General features: G+C 45.5%; 1 protein-coding gene and 2 non-coding genes across 3 annotated transcripts in view; all 3 read left to right on the top strand.

The window, feature by feature from the left end:
- LOC137536557 (mitochondrial import inner membrane translocase subunit Tim23) overlaps positions 1-24,556 on the top strand; it is a 48,261-nt gene extending 23,705 nt beyond the window's left edge. The window contains exons 5-7 of the mRNA XM_068258797.1: positions 10,232-10,290; positions 13,635-13,745; positions 23,485-24,556. Coding sequence (XP_068114898.1) covers positions 10,232-10,290; positions 13,635-13,745; positions 23,485-23,600 — 286 coding nt within the window. The 3' untranslated portion in view covers positions 23,601-24,556. The remainder of the gene's footprint in view (positions 1-10,231; positions 10,291-13,634; positions 13,746-23,484) is intronic.
- LOC137537382 (small nucleolar RNA SNORA74) lies at positions 3,012-3,211 on the top strand. The gene has a single exon (XR_011024617.1). It is a non-coding gene; the product is annotated as a small nucleolar RNA SNORA74 (small nucleolar RNA).
- LOC137537380 (small nucleolar RNA SNORA74) lies at positions 10,323-10,520 on the top strand. Its single transcript, XR_011024615.1, has one exon. It is a non-coding gene; the product is annotated as a small nucleolar RNA SNORA74 (small nucleolar RNA).
- Positions 24,557-25,177: the final 621 nt, after the last annotated feature.

The raw sequence follows: 25,177 nt of genomic DNA, 5'->3' as shown, positions 1-25,177 counted from the left end.
GTGGCAATACAGGTGGGGATGGCCACAGAGATTCGGAACACTTAGAATAAAAATGGCTCCGGGGGGCCGAAGTTTAAAACCTGTAATGATTTATGGGGAAGCGGGTGAGCTACTGCTGTTCACAGCTGCCGATCCTTGTAGTTCTAACACAAATTTACAACAATGGCTCTTGGGCCCTTATTAATATTCAAGCTTCTTCATTTTTTTATGAATTTATTTGATTTATTTACATTCATTCATCTGAGAGGTCACACAGCAGTGTTTTTTGATCTGACTCAGGCCCCATTCACACTTAGAAATGCAAAACGCCAGTGATTTTTGTTGGCGTTTTGCAGGAGTGAAAAATCACTGAACACTGCGGCGATTTTGCCGCGATCGCGTTTAGCGCTTCTTTAGCACTGAAAAGCGATCGCAGGGAAATCAACTGAAAATGGTGCAGGCGACGCATTTCAGGTTTTTGGGCCATTTGCGGCGATTAGCCGGCCCATACGATTTCATTACACTAGCGTTTAAACATTTTGCCGAAATGGCGGCAAAACGCTGTAGTGTGAATGGGCCCTCAAGGTGGCCACACACTATTCTCAACAAAGTATCTAGTACACCATAGAGTATAAATGATTCTATTGACCCATATTGTGATGTCAGTTGGTTGCAAAATGAATACTCCCTTTATAATTGTGAGAAAAAAGGGGTAACTGCTCAAATCTTATTGTCCTTGACGGTTCTGGCGGTATCAGTCAAATTCTTGGTGGCATGGCCAATCTGGGGTTGAAAATAAACTTTTAATGCATAGTTTAGCAGGGCTGTGGAGTCAGTCCAAAAATCATCCAACTCCTCAGTTTATGAAACCTCCGACTCCAGGTACCCAAAACTGCTCAGACTCCGACTCCAAAGCCCTGGATCTTAGGCAGTTTAAAAATGTTCATGCTATTAAAACAAATAGTGTGTACTTCGGATTAGGCAGTCTGTAGTAATTCTACTTGCTGCCAGCAGATGGCAGTCAGACATTTGTGTCCTTGAATATAATGCCCTTCAGAAAGTTGTGAGTTCCAGATTAATCTAGTTTTGAGAAATGTCACTTCCATTTTTGTAACCCTTTTTAGTTAAAAATGCTCATTTTTTTTTCTCAATTAAAAATGTTGTTTTAATATATCAATGGATAGTTTTTCAAGAGCAGTACACTAAAACGGGCAAATAAACGTACCTAGGGCTTCCTCTAGCCCTCCGTAGTTTGTCCCTTGACGTCCTCCGTGCTCCCTCCATTCTGCTTCCAGCAGCTCCGTTACAGCCGCGACTTCAGCCAAAGTCATGGGCCAGTGCGCATCTGTGGCCCATCTCGCTCACGACGCCCGTTGCTATAAGCGATTGGCGCATGCGCAGTTCTTAAAGCAATGAACTGTGCGTGGGCAGAGTGCCTACGGCACGTGCACACTGGCTCATGCCTTCTGCCGACGTCGCTGCTTTAACAGAGCTGCTGGAGGGAGCCGGAGGACGCCAAGGGACATCAACTACGAGAGGCTGGAGGAAGCCCCAGATAAGTTAATTTGCCTGTTTTATTGTACTGCTCAGTCCTTTTTTTAATTTAAAGAGAAACTCCAACCAAGAATTTAACTTTATCCCAATCAGTAGCTGATACCCCCTTTTACATGAGAAATCTATTGCTTTTCCCAAACAGACCATCAGGGTGCGCTGTATGACTGATATTGTGGGTGAAACCCCTCCCACAAGAAGCTCGTAGGACCGTGGTACTGTTGGCAGTTTCCTGTTTGTGAACTTCGTTACATTGTGGGAAATAGCTGTTTACAGCTGTGATCCAACTGCCAAAACAGCTAGCAGCAGCTACTTAACCTACCCACAGTAAAAAGGTCACCATGTAATAAATGTCAGAATGTAAATCTGGGAGAGGAAAGATTTTACAATGAGCAAACGCTGACTAAATCATTTATACATAATTATTGTAAAAATTAAGCACTTTTTTTATTACATTATTTTCACTGGAGTTCCTCTTTAAATGAAAGTTAGATACTTAACTCAGTAGGGGAAGCCTCTGGATCGTTCAGAGGCTTCCCCTATATCTGAATGCCCCTCATGCGATGAGCTGTGACCCTCAAAACAATCATCGACTTTAATGTTGAAGATTGCTTGCGGACGCACCCTCCTCCATGTATGAGCGCAACCACGCTGCACGTTTGCAAATTATGGCCTGTGCAGTAGCTGGTAGTTCGGGTTTTTTGGGCAGGGGGTGGGGGGGAGGTTAAATCCATGCATAAGTGGCTCTGTGCTCCGGCGCAGACACAAACCCACTAGAGCCTACACAGTGCCACTGCGCTCATACGTGATTTAGTGCGACCCTTCTGCCTACAGTGGAGACTCCCTCCACTCTTCCCCCCCCCCCCCCCCCCCTTCTCCGCTGACATAAGTGTGTAGCTCTTTATTTTTCCAGCTACAGGTGTACTTAAAGCATCTGCTTCTCTACCTCTTCATGCAACAAATGATCCATATTTACCAGTTATCGATTTATAAAGCACCAATATTTTCCATGGTGTGCTGTACAAATTAAGAAACAAACATGGGGTACAAAATAATAGACAATGGTATGCACCAATATTCAAAATACAGAGTTGGTACAAAATAGAGTTGGTAATAACTGTCAAAAGTAATATGAATAAAATGTGTAACAAATTCCAAGAAGCAAGAGTGAGAGAGCTTACATCAGTTGAAATGCATTTGGTGTTGTGATTTTTGTGACGTTTTTGGCAAGCTTTTGTGGACTGGTGTATACTAATAGCGTAAAATCTGGAGGTCTGCGGCGTCATTCAGACTTTTGTGGCCTGGTTTAGTACCTTCCCCAGGTTGCTGCATCCATCCAACTATGTAGCTGCTAAACAGCAGCTTTCAAAGAATTGCTGGATCTAATTGAAAACCTAATTCCTAATAAGTTGTTTGATTTCAGCCTGGTCACACTTTATCTATTCAATAACTCAGTACCTATAATATAGGGAATCCTTGGTGTCAGTGGTTGTCAGCTGTCCAGTGCCATGTCATGCCTGTGATGGTGTTACACCGCTGACAGATAAACGCACTGCTGTTCTATATCATGTACCACTCACCGTCCTGGTAATGTGGAACTGGTATTATGTAGTGCTGTGCTTCCTCGAGAGTGCACTGGCCACAGATTTCTGAGGCTGGTGCTAGTCTGGAAGTGTACATCGTTTATAAAATTCACTTACAATATCCAGGGATAAAGAAGTTTATCTTTATTACTGGTGACAAAGTTGTGCAGTGCATCAAAAATGTTTAATTTGCTTATATCCCCTTGGGGGGGGCATTGCTAAAATCTAAACTATTGATATAGTTGTGTTCATAAGTTTGCATACCTTGGCAGAATTCATGATTTCTTAAGTTTTTCATAGAAAATGAATGATAGCACAAACTTTTCTTTTACTTGTGGTTAGTGGCTGATGCCATTTATTTGTCAAACAACTGTTTAACTTTTTTAATCATTGCGACACAAACTACCCAGTGTTCTCTCCAGGCTCTTTTAGCTGGGTGCTCCACCCGGCTAATTTTGGTGAACACCCGGCTATCATCAGCTTGCCTCTTTTGTCATCGCCCTAAGTCGAGTTGCACCCGCTCTGCATTCCCCAGTCGCATCCCACCCGGCTACTTTTTCATGCCACCCGGCTGGAAAAAATATCTAGGGAGAACACTAGTCCCTGATCAAAAGTTTACATAACCAAGATCTTATGCTAGGTACACACCATACAACTTTCTGTTAAAATTACCTACCGAATCGATTTGTTTCCAACATGTCCGATCTATGGAAATCGATTGAAAAATCGATTGCAATTAAGAAGTGAACGGAAATTTATCGGAAAATTGATCTGGCAGGTAAATCGAACAGAAAATTGTATGGTGTGTAGTGTACCTACTTTAACATCAAAAACAGCTCGAATTTTTTTGTGAATGAGGCTCTTGTAAAGCTGCCCATTCTTCCAAGCAAAAAGCCTCCAGTTCCCATACATTTTTAGGCTGTCTTGAGGTCTCATCAGAGTGGCTTAAGGTGCATACACATGCACTACTAGCGGCAAGGACGGGCCCGTCAGACCCTCCCGCTGGCCAGACGTTCAGCCAACAGTAGCAAGTGTGTGTACGCACTGTTGGCAGATAAGGCTGTTTCTGAACGATCCGCTGAAAAACAGCCTCAAGGGCCCATTTCCACTAGCAATCGCAAGCACAAACGCCAGCGATTGCGATTTTTCATTAATTCTGTTATGCGATTTGTGATTTTAATTTGCATTGCATTATCCTTGTAAAAATCGCTCCAGAAAGCGATTGTGATTTGCGATTTCCAAATCTAATCACTGTAGTGGAAAATACTTCTCGTGATTTCTATGATAAAGTAACAACCGTAGCGATTTTAAAAATCACTAGCGATTTGCGATTCAGCAATCGCTCTAGTGGAAAAGGGCCCTATCAGTCTGCCGACAGCGCGTACACACGCACTGTCAGCTAAAAGTCCGCCCAGCGGGAGGGTCTGACGGACCTGTCGTTGCCACTGGTAGTGCGTGTCTACGCACCTTTAATAATATTGAGGTCAGGAGACTGAGATGGCCACTCCAAAACCTTCACTTTAAAGTGTACCGGAGATGAGATAATATAAAAGTTTTATACATAGCTGGGGATTCCTCCAGCCCCATCCGTATGGATTGCTCCCGCGCCGCCGGCCTTCTCCAGCTCCGGTACTGGGTCCCGTAACTTCAGCCAGTTGCGGTCAGTCTGCACAAGAGAAGTGCACCCTCTATGTATCTCTCCGGCGTCTGCTGGAGCCCAATCGTATCCGCTGTACTGCGCAGACGCAAAGGACTTGCGTCTGTGCAGTAGAGCTGATACGGTCGGGTTTGGCTATTTCTGCCTTCCCCTAATGGAGAGCCCCTAGTGCGCCTGCGCAGGATCGCCGTAGGTAAATATTTACCTCGCTGCACTTTGGGGGGTCCCGGCGCTTGAACGGAGGGATGGAGGATGGGGGAAGCCTTATTAGGATCCAGAGGCTTCCCCCTCCCGAGGTAAGTATCCCCCAGAGGGTTTTTTTACATTACAGATTCTCTACCACTTGAGGACCTAGGGCTTTCTACCCCTTAAGGACCGGCCACTTTTTTTCCATTCAGACCACTGCAGCTTTCACGGTTTATTGCTCGCTCATACAACCTACCACCTAAATGAATTTTGGCTCCTTTTCTTGTCACTAATAAAGCTTTCTTTTGGTGCTATTTGATTGCTCCTGCGATTTTTACTTTTTATTATATTCATCAAAAAAGACATGAATTTTGGCAAAAAAATGATTTTTTTTAACTTTCTGTGCTGACATTTTTCAAATAAAGTAAAATTTCTGTATACATGCAGCGCGAAAAATGTGGACAAACATGTTTTTGATTAAAAAAAACCCATTCAGTGTATATTTATTGGTTTGGGTAAAAGTTATAGCGTTTACAAACTATGGTGCAAAAAGTGAATTTTCCCATTTTCAAGCATCTCTGACTTTTCTGACCCCCTGTCATGTTTCATGAGGGGCTAGAATTCCAGGATAGTATAAATACCCCCCAAATGACCCCATTTTGGAAAGAAGACATCCCAAAGTATTCACTGAGAGGCATAGTGAGTTCATAGAAGATATCATTTTTTGTCACAAGTAAGCGGAAAATGACACTTTGTGAGAAAAAAAAAAAAAAAAAAGTTTCCATTTCTTCTAACTTGCGACAAAAAAAAAATGAAATCTGCCACGGACTCACCATGCCCCTCTCTGAATACCTTGAAGGGTCTACTTTCCAAAATGGGGTCATTTGTGGGGTGTGTTTACTGTCCTGACATTTTGGGGGGTGCTAAATTGTAAGCACCCCTGTAAAGCCTAAAGGTGCTCATTGGACTTTGGACCCCTTAGCGCAGTTAGGCTGCAAAAAAGTGCCACACATGTGGTATTGCCGTACTCAGGAGAAGTAGTATAATGTGTTTTGGGGTGTATTTTTACACATACCCATGCTGGGTGGGAGAAATACCTCTGTAAATGGACAATTGTGTGTAAAAAAAAAAAAATCAAAAGATTGTCATTTACAGAGGTATTTCTCCCACCCAGCATGGGTATGTGTAAAAATACACCACAAAACACATTATACTACTTCTCCCGAGTACGGCGATACCACATGTGTGGCACTTTTTTGCACCCTAACTGCACTAAGGGGCCCAAAGTCCAATGAGTACCTTTAGGATTTCACAGGTCATTTTTGTTTCAAGACTACTCCTCACGGTTTAGGGACCCTAAAATGCCAGGGCAGTATAGGAACCCCACAAATGACCCCATTTTAGAAAGAAGACACCCAAAGGTATTCCGTTAGGAGTATGGTGAGTTCATAGAAGTTTTTATTTTTTTGTCACAAGTTAGCGGAAATTGATTTTAATAGTTTTTTTTCACAAAGTGTCATTTTCCGCTAACTTGTGACAAAAAATAAAATCTTCTATGAACTCACCATACTCCGTACGGAATACCTTTGGGTGTCTTCTTTCTAGAATGGGGTCATTTGTGGGGTTCCTATACTGCCCTGGCATTTTAGGGGCCCTAAACCGTGAGGAGTAGTCTTGAAACCAAATGTCGCAAAATGACCTGTGAAATCCTAAAGGTACTCATTGGACTTTGGGCCCCTTAGCGTACTTAGGGTGTAAAAAAGTGCCACACATGTGGTACCGCCGTACTCAGGAGAAGTAGTATAATGCGTTTTGGGGTGTATTTTTACACATACCCATGCTAAGTGGGAGAAATATCTCTGTAAATGACAATTGTTTGATTTTTTTTTTTTACACACAATTGTCCATTTACATAGAAATTTCTCCCACCCAGCATGGGTATGTGTAAAAATACACCCCAAAACACATTATACTACTTTTCCTGAGTACGGCGGTACCACATGTGTGACACTTTTTTGCAGCCTAGGTGCGCTAAGGGGCCCAACGTCCTATTCACAGGTCATTTTGAAGCATTTGTTTTCTAGACTACTCCTCGCGGTTTAGGGCCCCTAAAATGCCAGGGCAGTATAGGAACCCCACAAGTGACCCCATTTTAGAAAGAAGACACCCCAAGGTATTCCGTTAGGTGTATGGCGAGTTCATAGAAGATTTTATTTTTTGTCACAAGTTAGTGAAAAATGACACTTTGTGAAAAAAAAACCAATAAAAATTAATTTCCGCTAACTTTTGACAAAAAATAAAATCTTCTATGAACTCGTCATACACCTAACAGAATACCTTGGGGTGTCTTCTTTCTAAAATGGGGTCACTTGTGGGGTTCCTATACCGCCCTGGCATTTTACAGGCCCAAAACCGTGAGTAGTCTGGAAACCAAATGTCTCAAAATGACTGTTCAGGGGTATAAGCATCTGCAAATTTTGATGACAGGTGGTCTATGAGGGGGCGAATTTTGTGGAACCGGTCATAAGCAGGGTGGCCTTTTAGATGACAGGTTGTATTGGGCCTGATCTGATGGATAGGAGTGCTAGGGGGGGGGGGGGGGGGTGACAGGAGGTGATTGATGGGTGTCTCAGGGGGTGGTTAGAGGGGAAAATAGATGCAATCAATGCACTGGGGAGGTGATCGGAAGGGGGTCTGAGGGGGATCTGAGGGTTTGGCCGAGTGATCAGGAGCCCACACGGGGCAAATTGGGGCCTGATCTGATGGGTAGGTGTGCTAGGGGGTGACAGGAGGTGATTGATGGGTGTCTCAAGGTGTGATTAGAGGGGGGAATAGATGCAAGCAATGCACTGGCGAGGTGATCAGGGCTGGGGTCTGAGGGCATTCTGAGGGTGTGGGCGGGTGATTGAGTGCCCTAGGGGCAGATAGGGGTCTAATCTGATAGGTAGCAGTGACAGGGGGTGATTGATGGGTAATTAGTGGGTGTTTAGGGTAGAGAATAGATGGAAACACTGCGCTTGGGTGGTGATCTGATGTCGGATCTGCGGGCGATCTATTGGTGTGGGTGGGTGATCAGTTTGCCCGCAAGGGGCAAGTTAGGGGCTGATTGATGGGTGGCAGTGACAGCGGGTGATTGATGGGTGGCAGTGACAGCGGGTGATTGATGGGTGGCAGTGACAGGGGGTGATTGATGGGTGATTGATAGGTGATTGACAGGTAATCAGTGGGTTATTACAGGGGAGAACAGATGTAAATATTGCACTGGCGAATTGATAAGGGGGGGTCTGAGGGCAATCTGAGCGTGTAGGCGGGCGATTGGGTGCCCGCAAGGGGCAGATTAGGTTCTGATCTGATGGGTAACAGTGACAGGTGGTGATAGGGGGTGATTGATGGGTGATTGATGGGTAATTAGTGGGTGTTTAGAGGAGAGAATAGATGGAAACACTGCGCTTGGGTGGTGATCTGATGTCGGATCTGCGGGCGATCTATTGGTGTGGGGGGGTGATCAGTTTGCCCGCAAGGGGCAGGTTAGGGGCTGATTGTTGGGTGGCAGTGACAGGAGGTGATTGATGGGTGATAGGTGATTGGCAGGTGATTGACAGGTGATCAGTGGGTTATTACAGGGAAGAACAGATGTAATTAATGCACTGGTGAATTGATAAGGGGGGGTCAGAGGGCAATCTGAGCGTGTGGGCGGGTGATTGGGTGCCCGCAAGGGGCAGATTAGGGTCTGATCTGATAGGTAAAAGTGACAGGTGGTGATAGGGGGTGATTGATGGGTAATTAGTGGGTGTTTAGAGGAGAGAATAGAAGTAAACAATGGATTTGGGAGGTGATCTGATGTCGGATCTGCGGGCGATCTATTGGTGTGGGGGGGTGATCAGTTTGCCCGCAAGGGGCAGGTTAGGGGCTGATTGATGGGTGGCAGTGACAGGGGGTGATTGACGGGTGATCAGGGGGATAGATGCATACAGTAAACAGGGGGGGTGGTCTGGGGGGGGGGGGTCTGGGGAGAATCTGAGGGGTGGGGGGTGATCAGGAGGGGGCAGGGAGCAGGGGGGGGGGATAAAAAAAAAATAGCGTTGACAGATAGTGACAGGGAGTGATTGATGGGTGATTAGGGGGGTGATTGGGTGCAAACAGGGGTCTGGGTGGTGGGCAGGGGGGGGGTCTGATGGGTGCTGTGGGCGATCTGGGGCAGGGGGGGGAGAAATCAGTGTGCTTGGGTGCAGACTAGGGTGGCTGCAGCCTGCCCTGGTGGTCCCTCGGACACTGGGACCACCAGGGCAGGAGGCAGCCTGTATAATACACTTTGTAAACATTACAAAGTGTATTATACACTTTGTATGCGGCGATCGCGGGGTTAACATCCCGCCTGCGCTTCCGTATAGCCGGCGGGCGAGCGGTGACAGGCGCCGGCGGAGGATCGCGTCACGGATGACGCGATCGCTCCGCCCATGCCCTTAGAAGGACCGCCGCCTCTGTGGGTGAGCCGGTCCTTCAGGGCTCCACTTCCCGGCCGCCCCTGTGCGTTAGGCGGTCGGGAAGTGGTTAAAGGGAAGGTCCAAGCAAAAAAAAAAAAAGTTTCACTTACCTGGGGCTTCTACCAGCCCCATGTAGCCATCCTGTGCCCTCATAGTCACTCACTGCTGCTCCAGTCCCCCACTGGCAGCTTTCTGACCTCGGAGGTCAGGGCCGCATTGCATACATTTTTACGCGTTAGTGGTGCAACGCATACATTTTTGTTCCTGCACTAGCTGGAATGCGTAAAAATGTATGCAATGCGGCCCTGACCTCCGAGGTCAGAAAGCTGCCAGCGGGGGACTGGAGCAGCAGTGAGTGACTACGAGGGCACAAGATGGCTACATGGGGCTGGTAGAAGCCCCAGGTAAGTGAAACTCATTTTTTTTTTTTTTGCTTGGACCTTCCCTTTAATGCAGAGTGAATTCAAAAAGAGTGCGGTTGTGAACTAAGTGGAATAGAATTATCTGTCTCCTCTACTTATCTGTAAAGTTACACAGGTCTAGCCTTACTGAGCTGCTCTGGCTGCCTCCTTCCTCCGCTTACCTTCTGTGTGCTGCTCCTAGTCACCCTATGCCTAGCGATTTTAGTTGTTCTTGTGGCAAAACAGGAAGTACATGTTTTTACATGGATACTGCAAACCAGCTGGACTAAAGTCTTGGGTTTCAGAATGTGAGCTTGCTGTAGGGTGTGTGAGAAAGTAAAAGGTTCATTCTAAATGGTTGTGTTTTTTTTATCCTGTTTTTCTGTTTAGAATTCTAAACATGGTCACCAGGCAAGGTGCAATGTGGGCCAACACTCTGGGGTCTTTAGGTAAGTGTTCTAATCCTAAGCTTGTGCATTGTGCCAGCGGTAGTCAGCTGTCCAGTGCCGCCCTGTGCCTGGGACTGTGTTACACCGCTGGAAGATAAAGGCGTCGCCACTCTATACTGGCTGCCACACTCTCCGTTCTGGTAGTGTGGCACTAGTATTAGGTGACGGCATGCTTCCTTGAGAGTGCGCTGAACACTTGTTTGTTTATTGCTAGTTTGGAAGCATACATCTTTTATGTTTCTTGCATTAGGTAGGAGAACATTAGTAAGTATAACCTGGATTTGTCTGTTTGCACTGGGATGGCTTTATTTAAACCTTTGCCCTGCATGACCCAGTGTGATGCTCTCATGACTGCCCTAGGACATGCTGTGGTCATATCACCAGCTGTGTTTGGTTAAGGCTTTCATTACAACACTGTTTTCTGTTCTAGTGCCAAAGGTCTTTCCAACACCAGAGCCAGCATCTCACACTTTACATCCAATTTTTAACAGATAGTTTTCTCTAGAAATTACTCTGTGTTAGTATCCTCACTCAAGTGGGTGGCCTGTGACCTGTTCTATATAAAATGGGCCAACAAGCATAAATACTTATAAGACGTGGTGATCTGATTGCAGATTGTAACTTCTTTCTTCGCAAGTAGATTGATTTATAAAGGTGCAATTTGATTGTGGCAGCAATCGCTGTACTTTCATCTTACTGCATTCACCTTAAAGAAATGTGAAGCTCCAATCACTTTGAAGCTTTGGGTGACAAGAAATGTCATGTTTTGTGAAGGTAGGTAACTTTCTAATGACAGATTCTCTCAGTCTAGGAACCCAATTATTATACATGCTCGTGTTATGTTTGAATTCAGAACATTGTTTTTAAATTCACCTGAACACCACACTTAGGCTCCCTGCACACTGCAAATCCGTTTTCCGATTCTGATTCCGATTTTTGATTCCGATTTTCCCTGAATACATTCAACAGAAAAACGGATCAAAAAACGCAGCATGCAGTAAAGATTAAAAATCTGAATCAGAATCGGATGTAAAAACCGATTAAAAAGCGGAATCTGAATCGGAAATGCATGCAGTGTGCAAGAGGCCTTAAGCACCATTCAGCAGTGAACCTGCAAGAGTCACTTGCACGTCACAGTGTGTTTCACATGATTCCGATACTTTCTCGCAATTAAATGCACTGAGAAGTGAGTAAACTCTTCAGCACCATTCAGCCTTGAACCTGCAGACAGGGTGAGGAAGTGTGGCATTCGGGTGAATTTGAAAAGCTCTTCTGAATTTAAACACCAACACTTTCATACTTCTGCACAAGTATCGATTTAGATAAGGAGCTGCCTCTAAGGAAGAGTTAATAGTCTCTGTACTGTCAAACTTTCTAGAAAAACTCCCAGGATCAATGCGGTAGCTGCAGATCTATACATGAATTGGAAACCATGCACATACAGGCCTGCTTTTAAGCAAAAAGTACAATGCGTTGAGAAGAAAAAAAGCAATCCTCTTCTGTTCTGCTCTACACCTTTGTTCATTAGGATGTGTTCCCACTTGAGCAGAGAACAAATTTATTTTTTTTGGTCCGTTCTCCACAAAACTGACAGTGAACAGCTCTTATTTTATATGTAGTGGTCGTTCACACTTGTCGCTCTGCAATGGATTTGGTTGCAGTAAGCACATTTCTGTCCACGATAATCCCAAAAGTGCAGGGCTGTGGAGTCGGTACAAAAATCTTCCAACTCAACTCACACTGAAGTTTATGAAACCTCCAACTCCGGGTATCCAAAATGGCTCCGACTCCTTAGTCTAATATTTACCAGGGCTGTGGATTTTGTACAAAATCATCCGACTGCCGACTCAGACTCCTCAGTTTGTGAAATCACTGACCCCAACTCTAGGTACCCGAAATTTTTTCGACTTCAACTCCGACTCCACAGCTTTGAGTGCAGATGCATTCTCCATATAGCCTGTGGGGATAACACATCTGCCCCGGACTGCAGCCGGACCACAGTGGATCATCAGAGCGGACACTACACTAATTCATGGCAGCTGGCTGAGAGGCACATATTTTACACTTTCATCATTCTAAGAAAATGGCAGACTGGCACATGACTGTTCTGGTATATAGTAACCTGTGCTGCATACTGCATTGTACTAAAAATCATTTTTTTGGGGGGGTTAAGAGTTGTGTAGGCTAACTGAGCAACTCTTCTGTGATCATTTCAGGTGGCAGTTCAGTGTGTGTGTTCTTCATTCCTCTGCACCCATCCACCCATGCTGCACAAGGGAAATAGGAATGTTGAGCCCCGACCGTTCCCCAGCCAGTTTCTTTTTGTTTAGCTACTCACCCTCCACCCATGAGGACACCATTCTCCTTTCACCCTCCACTTTCCTGTAGGGAACAAAAGTGCTCCAAATGGGTACTCTCCTCAGGAGAGGGAAGCCTCTGGGTCCTCTAGGCTTCTCCCAACCCCCTCCACTGAGCCATTCTAGTGCTGCATTCCACGGCTGGCCAACGGCTCAGGCATGCTCAGTAGCAAGGACCTGCTCGAGCTTCAGTGGTAAAAGCCAAGTCCAATCGGGTTAGTTCTACTGCACATTCAAAAGCTATCTGTGCCTGCGCAGTAGCTCTGACCTGATCGGGCTCAGTTTTTTTCTGCCCAGTGCTGCCCCGATTTTCGGGAGTCTCGGTGATGAAATGGTCTGGCGGAGGAGGCCAGGGAAAGCCTCTGGAGGATCCAAAAGAGAAGGTAAGTATCCAAACATAAAGTTTGCTTTGAAGGGATCATGTAAAGAAGAATCTGCTTGGGGGGGGGGGGGGTACTTGGGATCCTAATGAAGCTTCCCCTGTCCAATTCAGCCTCAGGGATCCAGCGCTAGCAGCCCCCAAACAGCATGCAGCAATATTTATCAATCCTCACTCCTGCACAGTACAAGCTTCCCCTAGGGCTCCAGCGGAAATAGCTGAGCCCGATCTGGATCAGATCTGGCTCCATTTCTGGCAGTCCAAGGAGAAATGTGGCAGTGCAGGAGCAAGCCTTGGTAAATATTATTGTGCACTGAAGCCCCTACAACGCTTGCAAACAAGCTTTTTGCCCGAAGTTTCGGGGGCTTTGTCAGCGCTGATCCCCAAGTCTGTCCCAAGTTAAGTACCCTATATGGTTAATTTTTCCCCCCTTACAGATTCTCAATAAAGGGACACTAGTGAAGGGCTTTGGAATTACAAAATTGCTGGTATTGCACAATTTATACTTTAGCAAAAGTGGTTGATTAAAGCTTTGCCATTGAATTACTTTGTAAATATTCTACAGGATTATCAAAATGTTTAAATGTAAGTGCTCTTTCATGTTTCAGCATTATTGTACAGTGCCTTTGGGGTCATAATAGAGAAGAGCAGAGGTGCAGAAGATGACCTGAACACTATAGCAGCGGGCACAATGACTGGGATGCTGTACAAATCTCCAGGTATGGCTCATTTTTTCCATTTAGGACACAGAAATCTTCTTGATAGCCCTAAATGTAGCTGACTGCAGGGTCTTTAAAGGGAATGTCCGAGGCAGAAATAACTTTAAAAAAAATCTACATGTCCGGGACTTCCTCCAGCCCGTCACCCGTCCTGTGCCCTCTCCGCAGTTTTGCTTCCAACCGGTGATCCGGGTCCCTTCCGGTGCAAGATGCTGACCCTCCGCAGGTCGGCATCCACTGTGCCTATGTGAGAGCCGCTCGTGGTATCGCTGATGTCACCTGGAGTGTACTGCGTAGTTGTTCTGCGCCGCACAACCCACATGATGTCAGCGTGACCACTCTCGCTCAGTGGTTGCCAACCTGCAGAGGTCAGCATCTTGCACCGGAAGGGGACCCTGGGCCACCTGCGGGGATGGAGCTGTGGCTGGAGGAGGCCCCCGGGTAAGTATATTTATTTGTTTTTTAATTAGTTCCTCTTCCAACAATTCCCTTCAACTCCCTACTGAGGTGTACTGCTTTTGTTTTGTTTTTTCCCTTGGTTCATGTTATTTCTGTCAACCCGGTGGGCTGTTACCTAACAGATCCTCGGCACAAAAGTGTGTTGTGTGGAGGCCCCAGCAGCTATCAGCTGTCCAGGTTTTCCTCCATACCTGTGGCTGTGTACACTGCTGGCAGATAGATGTGCTGCTGCTTACCATCAGACTTCAGTGTCGCTGGCTGGTGACATATAAGCTCTGTGAAGTTGCACTGTGCTTTTCTGAAACTGCTGATGGCTTCCCATTGCTGTCTGGCAATAGTCTGGAAGTGCACAGCTTTTACCCATTTACAGTATGTCCATTTCTGTATAGAGCAACAGGCTACCAATTATCTTATTAGACTACAGTAGAATCTCGTTCTAGTAAACTTGGATATAGTAAACCTCTGGCTATAGTAAACTCAGTCCCCAGGTCCAGGCCATGTGTCTGTATAAATATACATGTGATGAATTCTGATATAGTAAACTTATGATACTGTATAGCAGTGATGGCTAACCTTTCAGAGGCAGAGTGCCCAAACTGCGACCTAAGATCGACTTATTTATCTCCGAGTGCCAATGGGGGAAGGGGTTGCGGCGCGCGCAGAGCGCCCCGGTGAAAAATGGGCATGGCCATGATATTGTATGGGCGGGGCTAGCGTAATGATGTAACAGCGAGGCATAAGAAAGCAGTGTTTCCGCCATGATGTGGTGAAACGAGGATTCGCATCATGGGTGTGCAGAAGCTGTATGATGCTATTTATACTCGCCGTAACCTCAAAGCAGCAAATATAGCTAACTATGACCATTAAGGGCTCATTCACACTGTGCTGTGCGGTCAGTTTTGACGCAACGCACATAATGTAAGATTCATATGGTAACATGAAAGTCAATAGACTTCCATGTTACCATTCACACTACAGGTGTGCGTTCCCATGCGTTACGTTGTAACACATCTGGGAACATTTTAACGCACAAAGCATACGTTTCCCCGATGGGTACAGCTGCCGACGTCCACGCTTTAGCACACCACAATGTGCATTCCGTGCGATCACTGCGTTGGCAGCGCATGCATGAAATTGCATTCGTGCATACGTTCTATGGTGTGAATGAGCCCTTAATAATAAATGCAGCAACAGTTACCCCAGACACCAGAAAATAAACGCAATGTGTGCAACTTTTCAGCAGAAAATCATGGGCAGCATTTCACCAGAAAACAAACGCAGCGGGCAGCATTTCACCAGAAAACAAACGCAGCGGGCAGCATGTCACCAGAAAACAAACGCAGCGGGCAGCATGTCACCAGAAAACAAACGCAGCGGGCAGCATGTCACCAGAAAACAAACGCAGCGGGCAGCATGTCACCAGAAAACAAACGCAGCGGGCAGCATGTCACCAGAAAACAAACGCAGCGGGCAGCATGTCACCAGAAAACAAACGCAGCGGGCAGCATGTCACCAGAAAACAAACGCAGCGGGCAGCATGTCACCAGAAAACAAACGCAGCGGGCAGCATGTCACCAGAAAACAAACGCAGCGGGCAGCATGTCACCAGAAAACAAACGCAGCGGGCAGCATGTCACCAGAAAACAAACGCAGCGGGCAGCATGTCACCAGAAAACAAACGCAGCGGGCAGCATGTCACCAGAAAACAAACGCAGCGGGCAGCATGTCACCAGAAAACAAACGCAGCGGGCAGCATGTCACCAGAAAACAAACGCAGCGGGCAGCATGTCACCAGAAAACAAACGCAGCGGGCCGCATGTCACCAGAAAACAAACGCAGCGGGCAGCATGTCACCAGAAAACAAACGCAGCGGGCCGCATGTCACCAGAAAACAAACGCAGCGGGCCGCATGTCACCAGAAAACAAACGCAGCGGGCCGCATGTCACCAGAAAACAAACGCAGCGGGCCGCATGTCACCAGAAAACAAACGCAGCGGGCCGCATGTCACCAGAAAACAAACGCAGCGGGCCGCATGTCACCAGAAAACAAACGCAGCGGGCCGCATGTCACCAGAAAACAAACGCAGCGGGCCGCATGTCACCAGAAAACATACGCAGCGGGCCGCATTTCACCAGAAAACATACGCAGCGGGCCGCATTTCACCAGAAAACATACGCAGCGGGCCGCATTTCACCAGAAAACATACGCAGCGGGCCGCATTTCACCAGAAAACATACGCAGCGGGCCGCATTTCACCAGAAAGCAAACGCAGCGGGCCGCATTTCACCAGAAAGCAAACGCAGCGGGCCGCATTTCACCAGAAAGCAAACGCAGCGGGCCGCATTTCACCAGAAAGCAAACGGAGCGGGCCGCATTTCACCAGAAAGCAAACGGAGCGGGCCGCATTTCACCAGAAAACATACGCAGCGGGCCGCATTTCACCTGCAAAAACAAGTAATGTACTCACCTGACAAGTCTTCCCTCTCGGCTGGGCTCTGGTGCGCATCTTCCCCGGATCTTCTGCAGCTGAGTCTCCCGCGCTGCCGCTGACAGGCAGAGTGCAGGGCTACGGGAAGATGGCTGCCGCCGAAGCCCTGTACTGAAGACACAAATAGTCTCCAGTACAGGGCTTCGGCAGCCATCTTGCCGTAGCCCTGGTCTGCCTCCCGGGAGACTGCGGGGCTGCGGGCTATGAACTGGCGCGACGGCGTCTAGTAGGCGCTGCGGCCAGTTCATAAGCAGCGGTGGCGTGCCAGCAAATTATGCTACGCGTGCCATAGGTTCGCCACCGCTGCTGTATAGTAAACTACTTATCCAGGTCTCTTGGAGTTTACTATTAAGGGATTTTACTATATTACTACTACCAATTCTGTTAGTGGAATATTACTAGCATCATATAATTTTCTGTGCATATGGTGTTATGTAAATACGGCCTTAGCTGGGAAGAAACGGAGCAGTACATAGGAAATAATGGAGTGGGGGGAGTTGTCATTGGTGGGATTTTTCATTTTGTCAGTGAGTTTTCCCTGCATGCTGATATTGTAAGCTACATAAGGAACTGAATCTTCCTCCAATTGTTTATTTTCTACTATACAGAAGGAAGTGAGAAGTGATGAGTTGCATTGCTAGAGGTTTGGCAATTTCCAGTTAATGCTCAGCATTGTTTTTAAGCCTCTGTTCTAGAGAACATGGATCAGTTTTTGTGTCAGACCAGAGAGCTGGTGTCAGACCAGAGAGCTTTCCAATAGATTTCATTTAAACTAAAACCTATGGTTATGAAACACTTATTTGCACTAAGGGCTCGTTTCCACTATTGCGGTGCGGAATCGCCTGGATTCCACCGCTGATGAAATCGCATGCGAATGCGATTCCACATGCGTTTTTTGCCGCAAATTCGCATGCGAATTCACATAGGTGAGGGTATATGCGATTTTAACCATGTCACTGCCTGTGTGAGTTAACATTGATACCTATGCGAATTTGCGGCAAAAAACGCATGGGGAACACGCATGCGATTTCCCTATTAAATACATTGTGTGCGATTCGCCTGCATTCCACATGCAGGCGAATTCTGAGGGCTCTGCCGTGCAGAAAAATCCTGCACAGAAAAACGCACAGCAAAACTGACAAGTGGAAACAGGCCCATCCACTTGTATTGGCTGTGCAAATCTGCATGCAGGAAACGCATGCAGATTTGCGATAGTGGAAACGGGCCCGCAAATTATAATCACTGCTGCAATATTAATTTCTGTTAGGCAGGGGTCACACTTGGGGAAAATCTGCAACGTTAAAAATGCATGTAATAGTCTATGGTGTTAGGTTTTCTGGAGGCATATGCGATTCCACATAGCGTTCAAAAAAGATACAAACTACACTACTTTCCCAAAAAATGCATGCCTGAAAACACACCCCAAAATGCACAATTGGATGTGTTCCCACTTGAGTGATGTGTTTTTTTTTTTTTTTTTTTTTTTTCTTTTAAATTACCTATATAATTACATTAGCAAGAACTTTATAAATCACAAGTGCTTAGAAAACCGCTGCATATGGGTCCCAGGCCTAGAGCTGATACACTTGTCAGCTCATTTATTGTTCAGTGCTTTAAAACCTGGCATTATGAAAAAATGTTTTTCTATTGCAATGAAAGGTTTCCTATTTGTTGAATAAGGCAGGGCACAGGTTTTTTTTATGGTTGCATACCAAGGTAGATACCAGTTAACAAACCTGTCATATGTAGGTGAAGGGCCTCTGTGGTACAACGGGAATGTGCCGAGTATGCAAACACTTTATTGCAACTCAAATGGCTCACATGTTTAAAATATTTGTCGCTTGGAACATTTTCATTTAGCTCTTACTTACAGCATGTTTACCTGAATCTAGTGGCTATAAATGCCCTCGATAGAATAAAAAATGCAATCGGTGTACATCAAGGTGATCATAAACTAAGATCATTCAATTTTATCTTTCATAAATCAGGTAACATGAACAATCTGTCCCTGATATAGTTTACTTGGGTCAACTCCTTGCATTGTTATTTAAGAACAGAAATTTGATGAAATGTTAATCAGATGCAACAATTGAGAATCTTCTGTGGTGCTTAAAGATAACCTTAAGTCAAAAAAAAAAAAGAGATGAACTCACCTGGGGCTTCCTTCAGCCCCCTGCAGCCGATCGGTGCCCTCGCAGCTCCGCTCCGATGCCTCTGGACCCGCCGACTTCCCATGCCTGTCGGCCGGTGACGGCGAAACCGGAACGCGAGTGATTGTTTGCATTCCCAGCCTGTATATCGCCCCCTATGCTGCTATTGCGGCTCCTTAGCAGCATAGGGGGCAATATACAGGCTGGGAACGCGAACAATCACTCGCGTTCCTATGCCTGTCTGACGGCGAAACCGGAAGTCGTCGCCCGCGGGTCCAGAGGCATCGGAGCGGAGCTGCGAGGGCACCGATCGGCTGCAGGGGGCTGAGGGAAGCCCCAGGTGAGTTCATCTCATTTTTTTTTTTTTTATGGCTTTAGGTTCACTTTAAAGAGACTAAAGTCTCAAGAAAATCAACTTTTTATTTAAAAAATGTTTAATATGCTAGCCCTACCTAAACTGCCGCATTCCCGCAGCTGTAATCTAACTAAATCCCCCCCCTAACTCCCCCCGGGGGCAATCCGGGCAGCGCTTCTGTGGGACGCAGAGCTATGAGCCACAGCTCTTTCTCTCAGCGCGCCTGTCAGCCCGGATGGCCGCTTCTCCCCCGCCCCTCTGTCTTCCTTCACTGAGGGGGAGAGGCGGAGATCCGCTGCTGATAGATGCGAATGGAGGCAGAGCTGCGGATAATAGCTCTTCCTCCTATAGCAGCAAAATCCACGACCAAGACAGTCGTGGATTTTGCGGGGGAGAGGGAGGGGGGAGTTGGGGGGGATTTAGTTAGATTTTAGCGGCGGGGATGCGGCTGTTTAGTTAGGGCTAGCATGTTAAGGTGAATGGGAATTGCATTTACAAAAAAAAAAAATAAAAAAAAAAAATGAAGCAAATACCTAAGGAGAGGGAAGCCTCTGGGTTGTATAGAGCCTTCTGTCTCCTCTCTCGGTGCTCTCTATCCTGTGCTGGCTCCCCCCCCTCCCCCCCCATTTCAATCACCCGCCGAAAGGTTATTTGGAAGTCCTCGGGAGCAGTGTCCTCCCAAAGACGTGCAGCTTCATCATACTGCACAGGCGTGAGCGTGGAGAGCGTGCTTGCGCAGGCGCTGTACAGGGCCGCCCTTCTTCAGGAGCGCTCAGGCTCCCTGAAGACTTCTGAAGCCTCCTTCGGCTGGGTAAAGCAGTATTTGACTGATTTAGTCAAATACTGCTACCGGGTGAGCCAGCACCGGAACGACGGGATCAGGAGAGGAGCCGGAAGGCTCTATAGGACTCAGAGCCTTCCCTCTCCATGGGTAAGTATCTCATTAAATGCGGTTTCCATTCACACTTTTTAAATTAAAAAAATGATTTTTCTGACACTTCAGTGTCTCTTCAATGTAGCGCAAAACTGTGGCTGTCAGAGATCACCCAGTCCCCTTTTCCCTACCCCCCACCATAGTTTTTGATCATCTTTTTTAATTTAATGTTCTCATCTGTCTGAATGTGTAATCTATTAAAAATGGCATGCAGGTACATTTGCCTGGCAATAATTACAGATACACTAGTGACTTAGCCTGTTTAAAAACGGGTTAGGTCTGTCCCTAATGCACCGCGCACCCGTTGCGTGCGACGCACACACACCCACCCCTTTTGGCCTCGTCCTCCTTTGGCTCTCAGCAGTGTCTCTGCGTCCCTTCACATGCGCAGTGCACAAAAAGCACTGACGGATGGACATGGGACGCCAGGACACTTGCCTTTTTATTAGGTAGGATAGCCTTATTGGATACAGCAGAGAACTGTAGAAATTGATTGTGAAATGTTCATGTGTAAATTGCTGGGCTGTGTTAGCACAGGTGCTTATTATATGCACAAGTGGCCTTGGACAGTGATACACTCACTGACGCTCATATCCTCACCAGGTGGATCTGCTGCAGGTCACATGATATTCAGTGCTGTAGTACATTATTTGATTCTGTTTAGCACATCCCCCTGCCTTGAATACCATAGGCGCTTTATAAATACAATAAATAATAATAATTACAATAGCAGCACTGGTGCATGTTGTCGGCCATCACCGGAGAACAGCTGATGTGAAGCAATGCAATGCTGTCCATCTATTTCCTGTATACCAGGGCATAGTACATGTAAAGGGAACGCATACATTTAAGGTGGCCATACACTTGTTAGATTAGCAGCAGATAGATCATCAGATAGATTTCTGATCTATCTGATGTGTTTAGGAACAGATTTCCAACAGATTTCAGTTTGAAATCTATTGAAAATCGATCTGATGGCATTTTTTTGCCATCAGATTTCCATTAGGGCCAATGCAAAATGATAAGCAATCTCAACAGATCGACCTAGATTTTCCAGCCTGCCAGATCGATTGAAATCGGTCGATTGCAAATCGATTGATTTTGATAGATCGTCCAAAAATCGGCTGAGTGTATGGGCCCCTTTAGTTGTAAGTTTTTTATAGGCAGAAGTTACTCAGTTCAGATAACTGGTGATTGTTTTATGGTCACTTCATTTTTTTTCATTGCTTTCATAGCTGCTGCAGCTGCTGTCTACTCAGCATGAACACAAAATATGATTGCACGTAGACAGCTGTATATTGCACACACTGCTCCTTGTTCCAGTGATAAGGACAGCCATAACCAAGGCTTTCTAGACATGGCTTATCACCAAACATAGGAACTTTTTAGCTATGTCAGCATGTGATAAATATCCAGGCTGGGTGTTGCCTTTAAGTGAAAAGTACAGCTGAGCAGCTGTAAAGGGGAACAAACCAGATAATATTCTACTTGACCTACTACAGAAAGTGTTTAAATATAATTCTGTACCCTGGAATGTCTGGCAATCATTTTACATTACGAAGTGGGGTTTTCTATTTTAATATCTTGTAAGATAAAAAAAAAAAAAAAACACTTAAGGTTTGTTAGCATTAAAATGTACCTGAGGCGTCAAAGTAAAAACAGAAAAAAAAAAACTTGCCTTAAGGCCCATACACACATCGGATTTTCCTGAACGACGGGACGTTCAAACGACCCGTCCGGGAAAATCCAACGTGTGTATGGGCCTTTAGAGGGAACCCTCTGGATACTTACAGTAGAATCTCGTTATAGTAAATTCTGCTATAAACTGTAGCTGTAAACCTCTGGATATAGTAAACAGGTCCCAAGAAAGGCTTCCGTTTACTATATCAGAATTGGTCATAGGTCCCAGGAAAGGCTTCTGTTTACTACATCAGAATTGGTCATACATTATATAAACTACTTTTCCTGGTCCCTTGGAGTTTACTATAAAGGGATTCTACTTTATAGTATTTCCCTGAAAATAAGCCCTAGTGGTAGCTAAAGAGGAGGAAGAGGAAGCCAGTGAGCGGGGACATAGAGCAGTGCCGATCGGGCACCAGGCTTGTCATCCCAGCACACAGCAAGGTTATCAGCTGTGTGCAAGAATGATAGGGCAGGTGCCTGATCAGTACAGGGGCATACTTTCGGAAGCAGCAGAGAAAGAGGCGGCACAGTGGGGAAGGCAGGACGACGCACAGTACAAAGTAACAGGAAATGTTCTGCTGAGAGACACTTCCGGATAGAAATACGACATCCCCTGAAAATAATCCCTAGCACATCTTTTGGAGCAAAAATTTGACACTTTTTTTTTATTTTCTGGGAAATAGGTATAGAGGCTTCCCACACCATCCTCCAGTCTATTTCAAAACGTGTACCCCTGAAGAGTGCCAACAAGGGCTTGTTGTTGGGAATATTGTGGCAGAAGGACTAATGGTGGCCACTAATGATCCAATCTTTTTCATCCAATCTTACCATTTCTATCTAATATAAGGGAACTGCCTATAGTATCCAATTAATATATTCCATCAGTTTACTCTTCTACTACATAGATTTGGTAAGATTGGATGAAAAAGATTGGATCATTAGTGGCCACCCTGAGATGGAGCAGTTTACTGGGGGAATGAAGAACAATGCGAGCATGCAGTGCTCAGGGGATTGCTAAGCAGGCAGCTGTGTGTATATGCACTGGTTAGTCAGCTGTGGCAGACAAAGATCACCTCAGCCGAGTTCAAGCCTGTGTGATTATGTAACAACATCAATGAAAACTGTGTTCTTGCACTGACGAGAATGCTTCAGGCCGGCTGCGTATTGGCGTCAGCGTAGTGGCCGCGCCATAAAAAACAGGCCTTCAGGGAATGCCGCGTTACTATGCAGTATTTCCCTTCTGGCATCCGGCCAAACTGAAAGTGACACGTGCTTGCGGTCACTTCCTGTTTCGGGTGCACAGAAGTGTAATGTAAAATGCAACATTGGTGCGTCACCGCCAACATTTTTTTTTAAAATCCCTGCGTTGCCATAGACTTGCATGACTTCCAGTCCACCGCGTGTCAACGCAGATACACGCGTCAACGTAGTTATGGAAGTGCGTCAAATTGAGCACTTCCGCCGCACTGCAAGTAATATGAAAGTACTCATTGACTTTGATTGCCCTGTGGTAGCAGTGCGGTAAAATGCCGCAAAATATGTGCCAGTATAAAAAGGGCCCTCTTTGTAAAGGGTATGCATTTGCTGAGTTGTACTGCCTATGTTAGTGGTTTTGTGGGAATCCACATTTTGATCAGTTTGAATAATTTAATCTATTTTCTTCCCACAGCTGGATTACGAGGAGTGGCACGTGGTGGACTTGCTGGTTTGGCTCTCACAAGTTTTTATGCTTTATATAACAACTGGGAACACATCAAAGGATCGTTCTCACGGCTGTCATTATAAACACCTCTTGGACTGCACAGAGCCAATTTACTATCTGTGACATGAACTGCTTTCTGTCTTTGTGGGCAATCTAGTCATGGGGATTAGCCTTGAAGTGGACTTACTACTTTGTGGAAGATAAAGAAAACTTTGAAGAAGGATAACATGGATATGATGTAATCCTCCAACACTGTTTTTGAAAGACTTTGGAATGCATCTTGGACACCCATTGAGAGCCCTATGCAGGCCTGATCAACATGAGTCACTGTCACTTTTTAAAGCCCTAGTAAGTCCCTGCTGCAAAATTGCTGACTTTGTTTGCCCTCCATTCCTTGCTATGGTAAGGGGTGGTCAATGAAATGCTAATCTGAGTTGAAGCTGGATTATAGAAATGTATTCACCTTGAAAATAAACAATCCAATCCCATTATGGTGGTATTCAGTTGGCCCATTTCAGGCTGCATAAATTGGCATATATAATCCTGCATTGATTTGGTATTTACATCTCATCGACCATCCTTAATGGTAATCAGATCTTAATTGCTGGGTATCATTTTAAATCAATAAAAATCGGGAATGCAGAGGGCACAACACTGGAAGGGACTAGTTGGAGCACATCAGACCTTTGTAGTGATCGCCATTTCCAGGTAGCTTGCAGTGATCTGTCTCCTGTGTCCATCTTAATGCAGGTGAATGGGAGCTTGGGGTGCTGCATGTAATGCACTACAGCAGTCTGGTATGCTCCCAAATGGGCATTTCCACAGTTGTGTGGTCTGTAGTCCCATTTTTTTTTATGTTTTCCATAAAAAAGACATTTCGCAGTCTCACCATAGTATTAGGAAGCAGTCACTGGCAGGGTTTAGTGGGGCTTTAAAGCAAATCTGTATTTAAATGTTACCAGATTATATTTAATGATTTACTGTATTGTACTGTTAGGCATCTTGTACTTTTAAATTAAAATATGTTATGTGAAAAGCAGACATTTTTCATCATCTTAAGCATTTAGAATGGTAGGGTGGTGGGGAAGCTAACCTCTTATGCATTTTAGATGATTAGCCAAAGTCACTGTTCAGTACTCCGCAGACAAGACACTCCCATTTGTATTGCTGCATGGCCATGTAGTGAAACGGTTATTGAAGGTGCAGCACTTTATGTCCTTCGACTTTTGTTTGACTGCCTCATTCTCATAGATAACAGAACTAGTTTACACAGGCTTACACCTCTAGTGACCAGGCCATTTTTTTTACAATTCAAGGACCACTAAATTTCTAAAAAAAAAAAAAAAAATAAATGTGTATTCTGGAAATAATGCTAGAAGGGATAGTGAAGAGTTAGGAATTAGTTTAAAAAATAAATCCCCCTGCTGTTTAAACATTCACTTCAGCGTGAATGTTACAACTGTTAATTTTTTTTAGAAATTTCGCAATATTGGTCCTTTCAGCACTCTGCAGCTTTAACAGTTCACTGCATGGCCATACAATTTAGCACACAAATGAATCTTCCAATAGAGCTTTCTGTTGGTGGCATCTGATTGCTGCTGTGATGAGTTTTTATTTTATTATATTATGTAAAAAAAAGTTTTATAAGTCCTTCCCTCCA

This window comes from Hyperolius riggenbachi, chromosome 10, assembly GCF_040937935.1.
Source record: "Hyperolius riggenbachi isolate aHypRig1 chromosome 10, aHypRig1.pri, whole genome shotgun sequence".
In the NCBI taxonomy this organism is placed as follows: domain Eukaryota; kingdom Metazoa; phylum Chordata; class Amphibia; order Anura; family Hyperoliidae; genus Hyperolius; species Hyperolius riggenbachi.
This window is presented reverse-complemented; position numbering and strand designations above follow the sequence as displayed.